Source organism: Sabethes cyaneus, chromosome 2 (assembly GCF_943734655.1).
Source record: "Sabethes cyaneus chromosome 2, idSabCyanKW18_F2, whole genome shotgun sequence".
Classification (NCBI taxonomy): Eukaryota; Metazoa; Arthropoda; class Insecta; order Diptera; family Culicidae; genus Sabethes; species Sabethes cyaneus.
Genome location: NC_071354.1, coordinates 15,260,631 through 15,273,113, shown reverse-complemented (window position 1 = coordinate 15,273,113; position 12,483 = coordinate 15,260,631). Strand labels below are relative to the sequence as shown.

General features: G+C 38.9%; 1 protein-coding gene across 2 annotated transcripts in view; it reads right to left on the bottom strand.

Moving 5' to 3' along the window:
* Positions 1-5,891: 5,891 nt before the first annotated feature.
* Positions 5,892-12,483, bottom strand: part of LOC128733810 (serine/threonine-protein kinase ULK2) — a 71,220-nt gene continuing 64,628 nt past the window's right edge. For both annotated transcript variants that reach the window (XM_053827617.1, XM_053827618.1), the window contains exons 11-15: positions 11,983-12,453; positions 11,648-11,918; positions 11,329-11,459; positions 8,000-8,135; positions 5,892-7,917 (exon numbers count right to left, since the gene is read on the bottom strand). In XM_053827617.1, the coding sequence (XP_053683592.1) occupies positions 7,841-7,917; positions 8,000-8,135; positions 11,329-11,459; positions 11,648-11,918; positions 11,983-12,453 (1,086 nt within the window). In that variant the 3' untranslated portion in view covers positions 5,892-7,840. The remainder of the gene's footprint in view (positions 7,918-7,999; positions 8,136-11,328; positions 11,460-11,647; positions 11,919-11,982; positions 12,454-12,483) is intronic.

Genomic DNA, 12,483 nt, shown 5'->3' with positions numbered 1-12,483 from the left:
TTTTAAAAACATTTTTCTTCAATCATCACCAAGCGCGAGGTTACCCCGAAGCACAAGGCTCTGTGCGACCGCACGGGTTTGCCGACCTAAACGCCGGCTCTGACTTTCGTCCAGATCCTTGTCGGAACAATGTTTTGCAATCCTGTTAATCGTTCATAACGAAGCACTTGTGCTTCGTTGAGCTTCTGTCAATTTTGTCTTTCCAGATTTTGCTTCGTAATTCAATCTGGTGCAAATTGTTACCTAAATTCTCTCAAATTTTCTTCTTTAGTACCATGTCGTTTATTATCGATAAGAAAATTGGCGAAGCAGGAAGGAGTTAGTCGTCGTGGGGTCCACAGTATTTTAATCGGTTTGATACAGGTTAGGGTATGTTGCTGCTTCGTCGTAATTGCCTATTCCCGTCCTATCCAACACAAATTATTAAAAATATCAGCATTTTTATGACACACGATGCAAAACTAGTTATTGCCTAATATTTTTGTTTGTTGTCTCTCACAAGGTGAGTTAAAATAGGTGATCTAGTTTTCACAGTTTGTAGAAGAGAAGTGCGCGGAACGATTGGTTAGCAACCATCGACGTTGTTTATACATTCAACAGTTTCCGCATTGAAAATTTCGGTGGTCGTCAAGAGTAACCCAGCGGGGGTGAAAAACAAATTTGAACATCAGAAAACCTCTCTTGACTAACCTTGGTCTCTCATACGCGATCAATCAAAGTGAGCTGAGATCTATTTAAATGCTTTTTATCATTAAAGAAGTCCTACCAGCCAAATTTCCTACGTTTATTCGTGCGACGAAGAAGAAAATGTCGACTAATCGTTTTAATTTCCTTCATTCATAAACGAAAATGACTCATGCAAGGCATTGTCGTTATTCTAGAGTTAGGAAAACTTGCCTGACCTGTAGAAATTTTGCAGAATAACATTTGTCATGCCGTCCTACACAAATACAGGTAAGTTAGCTTCGTAAACATTGTTGTGATTTTTAGTTCGGACGATGAAAAATTTTGATGGACGGATTTTAAACCGGTACGACGAATTTAAGCAATAAAGTCAGTTGCGTAATTTCAATAATATGCTTTATTAATCGCTTGTTAGTGAATTTAAAGGGCACGGATCGGAAGTTAAGTGTGTTTTAGTTAAATCAGCGCAAGAATTTTTGGACTATTCATTAAATCCATCCAACAAATGATGAAAATTAGAATGGCTTTATTTACTACGACGGGAATTAGAAATAAACCCTACATATTGAAAGATCAACTCACTAGGAGCTGAATAGATGGTGCGTCCAAAAAGGTTTGTAAGATATTTCAAAGAAAAATACAGTTAGGAATTGTACTAAAAAGTGTGCACCAGAAGAATAACTATTCAAAAGAGGAAGGAATTCAAAGACCTAAGGCACGTAAGCGCAGGAAAATTCAAACAGATTTCGTGAAAACTCGCTGTATGATGAAATCTTGAGCAAAAAGAAAACGAGCATCTTTTCGGGTGACGAAACATATGTTAAGCTGAACTACATAATGCTTGCAGGGGTACATTAAACATTTCTGTACCGTCAAACAAGAAACAGATTCTATTCCTTTTATTCTAGTCCCCGGTCTATTCTTGGCGCCGGTGGGGTTCTAGAAGAACGGATTTCACTGCACAGTCGGTCGGCATCCTTGCGACGTGGCCGACCCTCCGTAGTCTCCCAACTTTCGTCAGGTGTGCGATGGTAATCTCTCCCAGTAGTGTCCGCGACACGTGGTTCATACGCCACTCGTCGCTTTTCGTTTGTACTCCGCCAAAAATAGTCCGCAACGCCTTTCGTTCAAATACGGCACGTATATCTTCTGTGAGCAAAGTTACAGTCCCAAGTCAGTAGAGTAGGCTCGACTTCCTGCTTGAAGGCGTTGTTAAATGTCCTTACTCGTATTATTATTAGCGGTGACAAAAGATCCGAAATATTTGAACTTATCAACCACTTCCAGCTCATCGCCGGTAAGAGCCATTGTCATTGTGCCATTGTAAACCGATATTGCTGCCTTTCCTATTTAGCCTGGCGAAGATTGCCTCTGCCGTCCCAAGGTTTCTAGTAATGATGTCGTAGTCGTCTGTAAAGGCTAGAAGTTTGCTATAGGCCTAATGTAAAATTATTGTAATAGGCCAAAAAAGGATCGCAAAATTTTTTGTCCACGGAGTTTCTCGGCCACAACTAAGGAACGAAGAATAACGTTATATAACGCTGTTGAACAAACCATATTGTTTCATACTGTGTGTGTGTTAAATACCCAACAAGTTAACTACGTTTAGTATAAATACAAGACAGAGATTTTGATGTAAGTCAAGCCCGTAAAAGCGAAAAAAGTTAACACTTATGTTAAAAGTATAATCAATTGAAGAATTAAAAAAAAAATTATATTCTCGAACAGCTCTATTTTTTTCAGGCAATAAATAAAAATTAACGGCTCAATGTTAAAAACGTTACTGCTTCGTTGCCAAAATTAGCGCATTTTACGCTAACAAACGTTGACGGTGCCATAGATGGGCATTTGTCAAGGGGGGAAAGACGAAAAGATCTGCTTACCTACGCCACCGGACGTTGTTGATAGTCTACATTTTCACCGGAAAAATACGAAAACTGCTACTGCATTGATTTTAATTAGATTAATACGGAACAGCTGAAATCATTAGAAAAACTATCAAAAAGGCATGCCAGGTGGTCCTTTTAAAAGATATTTGGTTTTCAAGGGCAGAGCCTAATAAAAACTGTTATCGTCCGGTCCGAATTTACAACGAGCTCCGGAATTTTTCAACGGGTATCTATTGAAATCGACTGCACTCTTGATTGACGACAAATAAATATACAAACAAAATAAAACATCGACTTCACATCTATCGATCAAGTCGAAAATAGGATGTTCTTATTAACGTTTGGGGTTTTGTTCCGGGAATGTCATGACGCAGGCAGGTTTCAACAAAGAAAATGTTTCATTTCCCGAGAATGGAGTGGGTACATTATGACAAACCGTCTACATAATCAAGTCTGCTGTTCAAATAAACCCCAGACGACCATCATCCTAGCATGAACAGTTCACGGAAAATTGATGAGACTCTTTACAACTAATTTGTTTGGTTAAAAACTTTAGCCCTTACAACAAGGCGTGTGGAATTCCGTATTAATATAATGTGCATTAGAAAACTCGCACTGATAAGGCACTAATTTCTTCTTTCTATATTTATTTGTACTACATTTGTACCATATAAAAATTCGATTCGATTTTGCCACACTGATAAGACAGTGTTACTACACACTTACTGGCTGGCTGTTGTTGATTAGAGAAGTGTGCTCGTCGGATCCGCGGGTATAAATTCCAGCTTCATTAGGTGGCTTGTAGTTAGAATGTCTGTCGCTGTCATGCGAAGTTGCTCTATGATAGACGGGTGTTGCTACAACACACTCCACGTGTCTGGCCGACTTTCAAACAGATCTTCACATTGTAACTCCACGTTAGACGTTGACGTTGCTTTAAAAAAGTTAACACACAGTCGTATGACTTCTTGAAAAACCCCATTCAGTTTCTGTTAATCTTCGTTTTCGCTTAAAAACCATGACACCAGATATTGCAATTTTACTGTTGAATTCGAACCTAATTCGAGGTCATTTCGTCACCAAGAAACTTATCTTCTGTTGGACTTTAGTCGAGAAACGTTTGTAAAAATAAGCCAATATCCCAGCCCAACCGATAACGATGATTATCATGCTGACGCTTCTATTTTGGAAATAACGTTCCGAATTTCCGGTAGGTAGCACTTTGGTTCGTAAGCTTATTCGACACAGAAGGATATTGTACAGTAGATTATCTGTTCACTCGAATCGAGGGACCAGAAAGAATTGAAATTACCGACTTAAGATTTGCGTACAGCGTATCAGTCAATTGGCATACAGGATTTAACCGTTAATAGCGGATATGGGTTTGGATATTTTGTGTCATAAGCATGACTATTTTTCGATAGCCGCACACAGATTTCAGGCTTAACTTGTGAATCAGATATAAGATTGTAGCAATTGTTGTGACACAATTTATTTTAAATTTGAAATATTTAAAAATAAACATTTCAGTAAACAATAAATTATGAAACATAGAGTTTATTTCTAATTCCCGTCGTAGTAAGTAAAGCCATTCTAATTTTCATCATTTGTTGGATGGATTTAATGAATACTCCAAAAGTTCTTGTGCTGATTTGACTAAAACGCACTTATCTTCCGATCCGTGAACTTTGAAAGCACTGAAAAGCGATTATTAAAGCATATTATTGAAATTACGCAACTGACTTTATTTCTTAAATTCGTCGTACCGTTTTAAAATCCGTCCATCAAAATTTTTCATTGTCCGAACTTAAATTCACAACAATGTTTACGAAGCTAACGCGCATGTATTTGTGTAGGACGGTTTGACAAGTGTTATTCTGCAAAATTTCTGCGTGTCAAGCAAGTTTCCTGGCTGTAGAATAACGACAATGTCTTGCGTGAGTTATTTTCATTTATGAATGACGGAAATTAAAACGATTAGTCGACATTTTCTTCTTCGTCGCACCAAAAAACGTAGGAAATTTGGCTGGTAGAACTTCTTTAATGATAAAAAGCATTTAAATAGATCTCAGCTCACTTTGATTGATCGCGTATGATAGACAACAAACTAAAATATTAGGGAATAACTAGTTTTGCATTGTGTGCCATAAAAATGCTGATATTTTGCTGATGCGAAACCACATTTCACATTTTTCATATTGTCAAATAAAAACAAATTTTGTATGTGGTTCTAAAGCTCCTAGGCTTTGAAGTCAATAGACGGCCTTACCCATTAGACGTTTATAACCAAAGACTTTTTTTTTTTAGTTTTGTTTGGTTAACAAAAAATTTTTTGCAAGAAAATTAATTGAACGAATTGTTATGAATAACCAGTACTGATTTAAAAAAAGAGCAATCCAGACCAAACCAGACCAATCATTTCGTCATTCTGAAATAATATCTGAGAAAATATAAAATGATTTAGGTGTTTCTTGATTTATTTCGTTGAAAGCTGCCGATGAAAATAAAATAAACTTTATATTTTTAGCAGTACAAATCAATTCTTTGTAGTAATGCTTTTAAATAAATAAAATAAATGACGTGCAAATTTTGTTACTATGACAAAAATTTGATAAGGATACTTACATTTTACACAACACTAAATTTTTATTTCTTTTTGCTGCAGTTCCAGTTCTTTTACTTTTATTTTTTCGTGTTTTCAAGTTAGCCAGAGCTTTCTATATTTTTCGGTTTGGTTGACGTTAGCAGAGTAGTTGAGAAACTTTTCTATTTCTTGTTGTAGCAGTCTGCATTTCTACTGCTACTAGCAGACTTTGTTTTTTGTTAGTATTTTCTTGATTTTACCTTTGTTATCAAAATAAATCTGTAAGGAATTTACAAAAGTTGCAGATTATTTGTTGAGTCATGAAAAACTGAATAAAACGTCTCACAATATTTAGTTTGACATTAAATTGATTTGAGGAATGAATTAGAAACTCCTACAGCTCTTTTTACATTTCCGTTTCTTTTGCCTTAACACGTTGGTTTAGTGCGAGTCTATTTCGCCAAAACTTTTAGCAATGTCAATGTTTTCCTTCATCTGCTCTACCGGCCGCTCGAACTGACGAGCGTTTGTTTTTTCCACCGGGGCCTTTGAAGTAGTCATCGGGAACCCGGGGTCATTCGTTTGGGTACAACAATTGGCAGAAATACCGTAAAACATACCTGGAGAATCGGTAATCGATGTATTGATAGGTTCCCCGCCGCAACCAATCAATTTTCATTAGAAACATCGGATCAATCATCGTAATTTAGCATTAATTATTATGCTAATTTTATTGTTGTCTCTTGAAGATATTCTTCCATTTTCTTATTTGTTTCTCTTAGTAAATGTATAACATATGTTGATTTGTTTTCAATAATCATATTGTTTTGCTTGCTTCATTTATATATTGTTTTTAATAGTTTTCACTCCGATTACTTTGCTATGCTGCTTTTTTATACCATCAGAATTATCGTCATAACTTGGTTTATGAGTGGTTTAGTAAAAATTGGAGACGTGGATCATATATTCTTCACTAATGCTTAATTTAGTATCTTGCTCAATGGTCATTGATTGCACAGAATGGCGTCATCGTTCTTACCATGTAAAACATTTTTTCGCAGATTAAGATCCACTGTATACCGTAATTTATACTTGCATTGTGTATGTTTATGTTCACTATTATTTTATCCACTTGAGTTTAAATTTCATTTTAACGCTGGGAGTCTCACCCTCCAGCGTAAAACTAGAATAATTTACAGTTTTACACAAGTTGCTTTATTTTACGCTCTAGGGATTTACTGTCAGATGGTTTTGTACTTAGGTACTATGCTTTCTTTTAATATTGTTTGGGTCTTCCGTTTGCCATGCGCTGAAAAAACAACCGAATTAATTGAACCAATAAAATTTTTTAAGGACGTCAACCGACTCGACCAGGAAGGAGTAACAAAAAATATTGTAATTTGTTATATTGTAGTTTTAGTTTTTCTAACTGCTATTATCAGAAATTAGCGGTGGTTAGTATATTTATGGTTTCTGCATTTTACCACTTAGTAGAAAATTTCGATTAACGATACAGTAAAGCGAAACAAACTCAAATACTATTCTGTTACGCTTTTCTGATCGGGCGAGTCGGACCACAGCTCGATTAGCTGTCTCGAAAATGAATGTACATTCCGGATAAAAATAGAACATGATAATTTCGAAGGGTCTTGTTTGATCAACTGCTCATTACTGACTGTTTCAATATGTTGCTTTTCGTCTGCTTTCGGGAACAAATATTTAGTAGGTAGGCTGCTGGTGAATAGCCAGCAGTACAAGGCTGCTTTGTCGGCGGTCTGGTTCGAAGCTACCCAACAGACCGCACTGTATAAAAGGTGCCACTCTGAACGGGTTTGGTTTCAGATACGACAAGCGGCTCTTGCAGAGCGGACAAAGTCGACCCGTATTAAATGCTATAAAAGGATTATGATCGGGAATGGATGTAGAATTTTATTTTTCTTTGTCAAATCAAGAAAGTTTTGAAGTTTACATTGTTCGCAAATCGAATAAACAAAATTGAAACTACCATTCAAACGTAAAGGATTTTCCAGATATTTTTTGTTTGTTTTTGGGTTAGTTTTGGTAGTTGCGCAGTTTGCCAATATATAATGCTTACAAGTCGGCTGTTCGTATTTCTTTTGTATTAAGAACATTTCGTTTATACCACTATTGTTATGGTACTAGGCGGCTCGCCTGAGTTTGGAAACTTCCATTTGCCGAATATGTACATTTGATAGTGATGGTGATAGTACAGCAGCCCATGTTATGTACACAAGCATAGATAGCTCTGAAGAAGATCTGATTAGGTTTTCTTGTGGAAGCCTCTTACAATACATGTTTGCCAAAAGTGTTTATCTTAGTTCTTAACTGCAAAATATTTTGTTTCTTCTATTTACAGCAGCCCCACAGACAACATACAGCTGCATTCGAATTTTGTTGTCGCGCTAATGAACATGCAGTAAAATACTAAGCACGAAATAAATAATTTCATGGAAATAAATCTCAAAGATTAGGCGACTGCTCTCGGTTGCCTCTATAGTTATTTCGATTTCATATCATCACTTATTCTTACTCATTATCAGTCCACCTCTTTGCATGCAAACTACCACCGGTAGTTGTTCAGCTCGTCTACCGGTGGTTCTGAGCTTCCGGCCAGTCAGAAGATCTTGGCCAGACGTCTTCTGAGCGTCTGGAGAGCACTGGTTCATGAGAGTTCATCCGTCGCATAGATTAAACCTTGCTGCTGCAGCACGAACAGTCGCCGCTCGACAGATGTTTTGTCTGGAAAGGGATACAAAATTATCCGTTATCGTAAGGTTGGCATTGAAAACGCGTTTGCGGCTAGCGTAATTTGTCTACTTACATTTCGTCACGAGCTCTTTATCTGATGGATCGCTAACTTGCTGTGCCAACGAATGTAGTAAGATCTGAGCCGATTGGTAACGGGCGAAGCAAATCTGCGGATTACCAAATAATTCGTCCATGGCAGCCGATTGGCACTGTGAATAGAAAATGAAAATAGAAATAGTTTCAATGTTCCTACAATTTGCGTGCATTGTTAAAATCAGGTCGTCTTTGAAGTTGGATCAACAATTTTTTTCGATTACGAATCGATTACAATAATAGAAGTGAATGGAAATTTTCGACAAATTGCCATGAATTTCTAGTTATTTGGTGACAAAATCTTCCCGGCAGCGTGACAAGTTTAAAGAAAACTCCAAATGAATGTAGAAAAAACTAAGTTCTGCTAAATATTTTTTTAAAAAGTATTTCGAACTTGATCGCCAATTCCTTGCAATTGGTTCTCAATTCAAACTGGATTACAAGTCAGAACTAAAGAATTAACGGAATGATAGCAATCGGTAGCAGAGAAACGATCGTTGTTTGTTCTCATCTAATTATATTTTAGGTGTACTTCTCATGACATGATTCCACTCTTCTGTAAAGATAGACGGAGTTGAAAACTTGTTTGAAACAGCCTCGCGACGCACTAAAAGCGGTTTCATTTCTTCAAAGGAAGTGAATACACTCAAGTACTTTTTTTACACGGTTTGGTTTTTTGAATATTAAAAACGGGGTAACTTAGGGACCATTAATTTATCTCTCAATACATTTGGGAGTGGCTGGACATTCCTCACGTAGATTGCAAATAGTTCCTTAGTGGCAACGTTCTCGAGTAATCGAAAAAAACAAACCGTGTAAAAAAAAGACTTGAGTGTATTGCCTTGTAAAAATTCATTTCATGCAAACCATGAGTGCTTTTAAAAAATACGAGTGTTGTCTTGCACCCAAGCATATGACCAGAAGGTATCATCTTCGGTGCATATGAAGACACCCCAACTAGCTCGTCAGTACCAATATAACATATGCATCGGGCGTTGCTTATAATTCAACAACCAGCCTAGCATTTGAAATCCCTGCAATCTCCACCAAGAAATTTCTACTTACAGTAGAGCTATTGGAACTGGCGTTCAGCAGCCGTGAAGGGTTTCTTCTAGACTGCTACAAAGGACAATTTCCAATGTCTTTTGACTTCTTCAAGAGTTTGATCTTCCCCGTCCTCCATCTCGATGAGAAATCTCATTTGCCCAATCCATCTATTTTGGCATGGCATGGCCGCCCCAACTCCCAACCAGCCTTCGAAAACTTAATTGATCTTTGCGAATAATTCTGCGACAATCCTGTCGATCAGTAAGTGCAACTATCTAGCCCATTTAATTTCTGTCTTCGGTCCCGGAGAAGCGAGGGCAACTAATACTAACTTGTAATCAGTAAAGATCCTTATTTGATCATTCTTTTTCACGTCCTATATCTATCCTACGCCTGTATATCTATCCCACGTCTGCTGCGTTGAAGCTCTACATTTGAGAACGGCTTGCGGCTTACGACTGTTTTCTAGTGGTGACACACATCACGTCTCACTGGTGTATTTCGCGACCTCGCAAAACATCTCTAGTGTTTATGATCTGGGCAGCTATGTCGATGTTAGCAGCACCGTCTGATGCAGTCTATCTGCCAAAATATAGCAAGCCTTCAATTTTCTTCACTGCACGCCCCACTACTCTGAACTTGGAGAGCGTTTCTGCGTTCACATTTGACTTTATTGACGTTGACGTTGAATTGAATCCTGGAGCTTTCAACAGCGTTGCAAATCAAAAGCGAGAAGTAGAGCACCCAAGGCTGACTCCACTGACGCAAGCGTATAACAAGCAACCATTGGTGCTTTGTGCAAACATTCTGCTACCTGCACATTAGCAAGCGCACGTCCGCGTAGTGTCTTTCTGCGCAACCGCTGCTCACGAAGTCAATAGCTGCTCGTGGGCGCAAGCAACAAACTAGGATGTTAGGACACAAATTTTGCTTTACTTCTTTTCTTTCTCTTCTCACGCGCTCGCTTACACACGCAGGTAAGAAAAAAGGTCCTTGTAAGGGATGAGGTATCAGCCGTTGGGTTGTAATGACGAGCGAGAGCAACGACATCCATGCCTCACCTCGATAACTACCCGGGTTGGGTCGGGCAAGGTTCTATTATGAACCCAATGCATATAAAACACCTCGTACTGTACTTCGACCTACTTAATGGTCTCATCTGGGACACTTGGAACTTGCTGATCTTGTTCTGGGATGGTGCACAGTGTGGTCCACGAGGGTAAATGGTATGAAGTGTTTGAGGAATTCAACAAAGCTCCAGCATTCTTCCAACCCGAAGGATTGATTGTGCCGGAGCATCCAGTTGGTCCATCTTCCAGGAAACGTCTGCGTGGAAATATGAAGGATGGGGGCATTTAATTTCCAGTGACCAATTAGCCTCACTCCGCAGAAGTTACCTTACCGACGCATTTTACTCCACGTCGACCGATCACACGTAGTGGCTCGTGGTCAGTCTTAACGCCGGTTTCATCATCGTTCCAGATGGAGTTGGAGTTCTTGAACATTTGTCCATGATGTTATTTATAGCACATAGTCTGATCTCCTCTTTTGAGGATCTTCAATACTGTCATTCGAGAATATTTGCAATATTTCTGCCAATCGCGCTTTTGATAGCTCTAACGCATTTGTTTGCTTATATAACCATTTGTAATCGATGCCGTTTTAAAGGAGGGACGTTTACCTATTTTTAGTTGAGTTTGATATATTATTTCATTGTTATGCTTATTGCAATAAGTAATAATATGGTAAGTAATTTCACTTTCAGAGTAGGAAAACTGGGTGTCTACAAGCTGCATTTTCACCGAATATCTCTGCAAAAGCGATAAAAGAAGTTGTAAAGCAAAACATGCCTCTAGTATCTTTTGTTTTACTGCCAACATACTAAAAGTGTCCACATATAGCCATTCACAATTTGAAATCAAATTTATATTCATACGGAATGCAAATTTAGAAAAGTGTTACTAGTAACTCCGTGTAGGTAAAGGGTAACTTCCAACAGCCCTATTTTCGATTCTTTCCACAGATTCGTTCAATGTCTATTTTTTCTCATAATAATAATTCAAAAATCCTATCCATTATACAACTTATGGCTACACATATTGGAGCCTAAAAGGTACACTTCGAAAGTTATACCAAGCCAACGTTCAAAAGTGTTGGAAGCATCTCCGAATGAATACGTATCAGTCGTGATTAAAATAAATAGTGAAATTCAATCGTGAGAAAGTTCCTCACACCTCATTCCTTAATCTAACAGCCACTTACCATTCGAATAGCATGTTCGTACAGCATCTTGTCCGCGGTAATATAGTTAACCCGTTGCAGCAGTCCTAGTCCTTGGAGTCTCTTCGATTCAGCCAACGAGGAACGGTACCGGTTTTGCATCATTTGCATAACTTAAAGAACAAGGCAACATATATAACCTAGATTAGCACCAAAAGCAAGTCTATTTGTTTATTTGATCTGTGGAGTAGGGAAAAGGCCACGGAGGTGATACTCTGATCTCCTGTGGGCACAAAACCTCTCATCTTTTAATTGTACAACAGATAACATGACATCCTACAACAGACGGAAGAAAACCTACCACTCTTGACCGTCCGCGACGGTTTCAGGCGGCCATTTTGCAGCTGCCCTGCCGCGAGATTCATTCCGGCCGAGAGAAGATGCATTGCGCGCAACAGCAGCAGCACCCGCTCCGCTCGTCTGCAGTGCTCCGGTGCGTGAGGCGTAATCGGTTGAGCTTCAGCGGACATCAAAGCCGACAGAGGTGCACAGCGGGAATCGGCCACCTCCAGGACGCAGTCCGTGAGAGCAACCACGAAGTTTAGCTTTGCCAGTGTTTCGTTGTGCTCGCGCTGAAATAACAGATTTTGAGTAAATTCGATAGATTTGGCATTTTTAAAAAAAAGTAAAAACTACATCAAGCAGCGTCTCTGCGGGTAATTCTGGAGCCTGGAAATTGATGGGATGATCGTCCAAATTATGATCGTTTAGGTAGCTATGTAAACCACCGGTAGCACCCATTTCAGGTAGCGTGAAAGCTCTCGTTCCCAATGGATGAGTGTTGTTGTTGTCGTTCGTTGTCATCAACGTGGGACTACCGAGAGCCGGGAGCTTCGAGATGGCATTGGATAATACTGGAGAACTAGTGCCAGACCGGCGCAGCGGTGAATGATGTGAAGCAGGACTCACTGTCCAGCAGGATGGAGGAGGTGGCGTTTCCGAAAGTGAACCACCCGAAGTCGACCTTCGGCGGCTGCCCGTAGGCGGTGTGCCGATGGCAAATTGCACTGAAGGCGGCGATATCGAGCTAATATCACAATTACTGTTTCGATGCTCAGATCGTTTCATACTGATCGGTTGAGATCGAGGTATTGAATTGGGGATGCTCTGGAATGAAAAGGAAGCAAGCTGTTATGC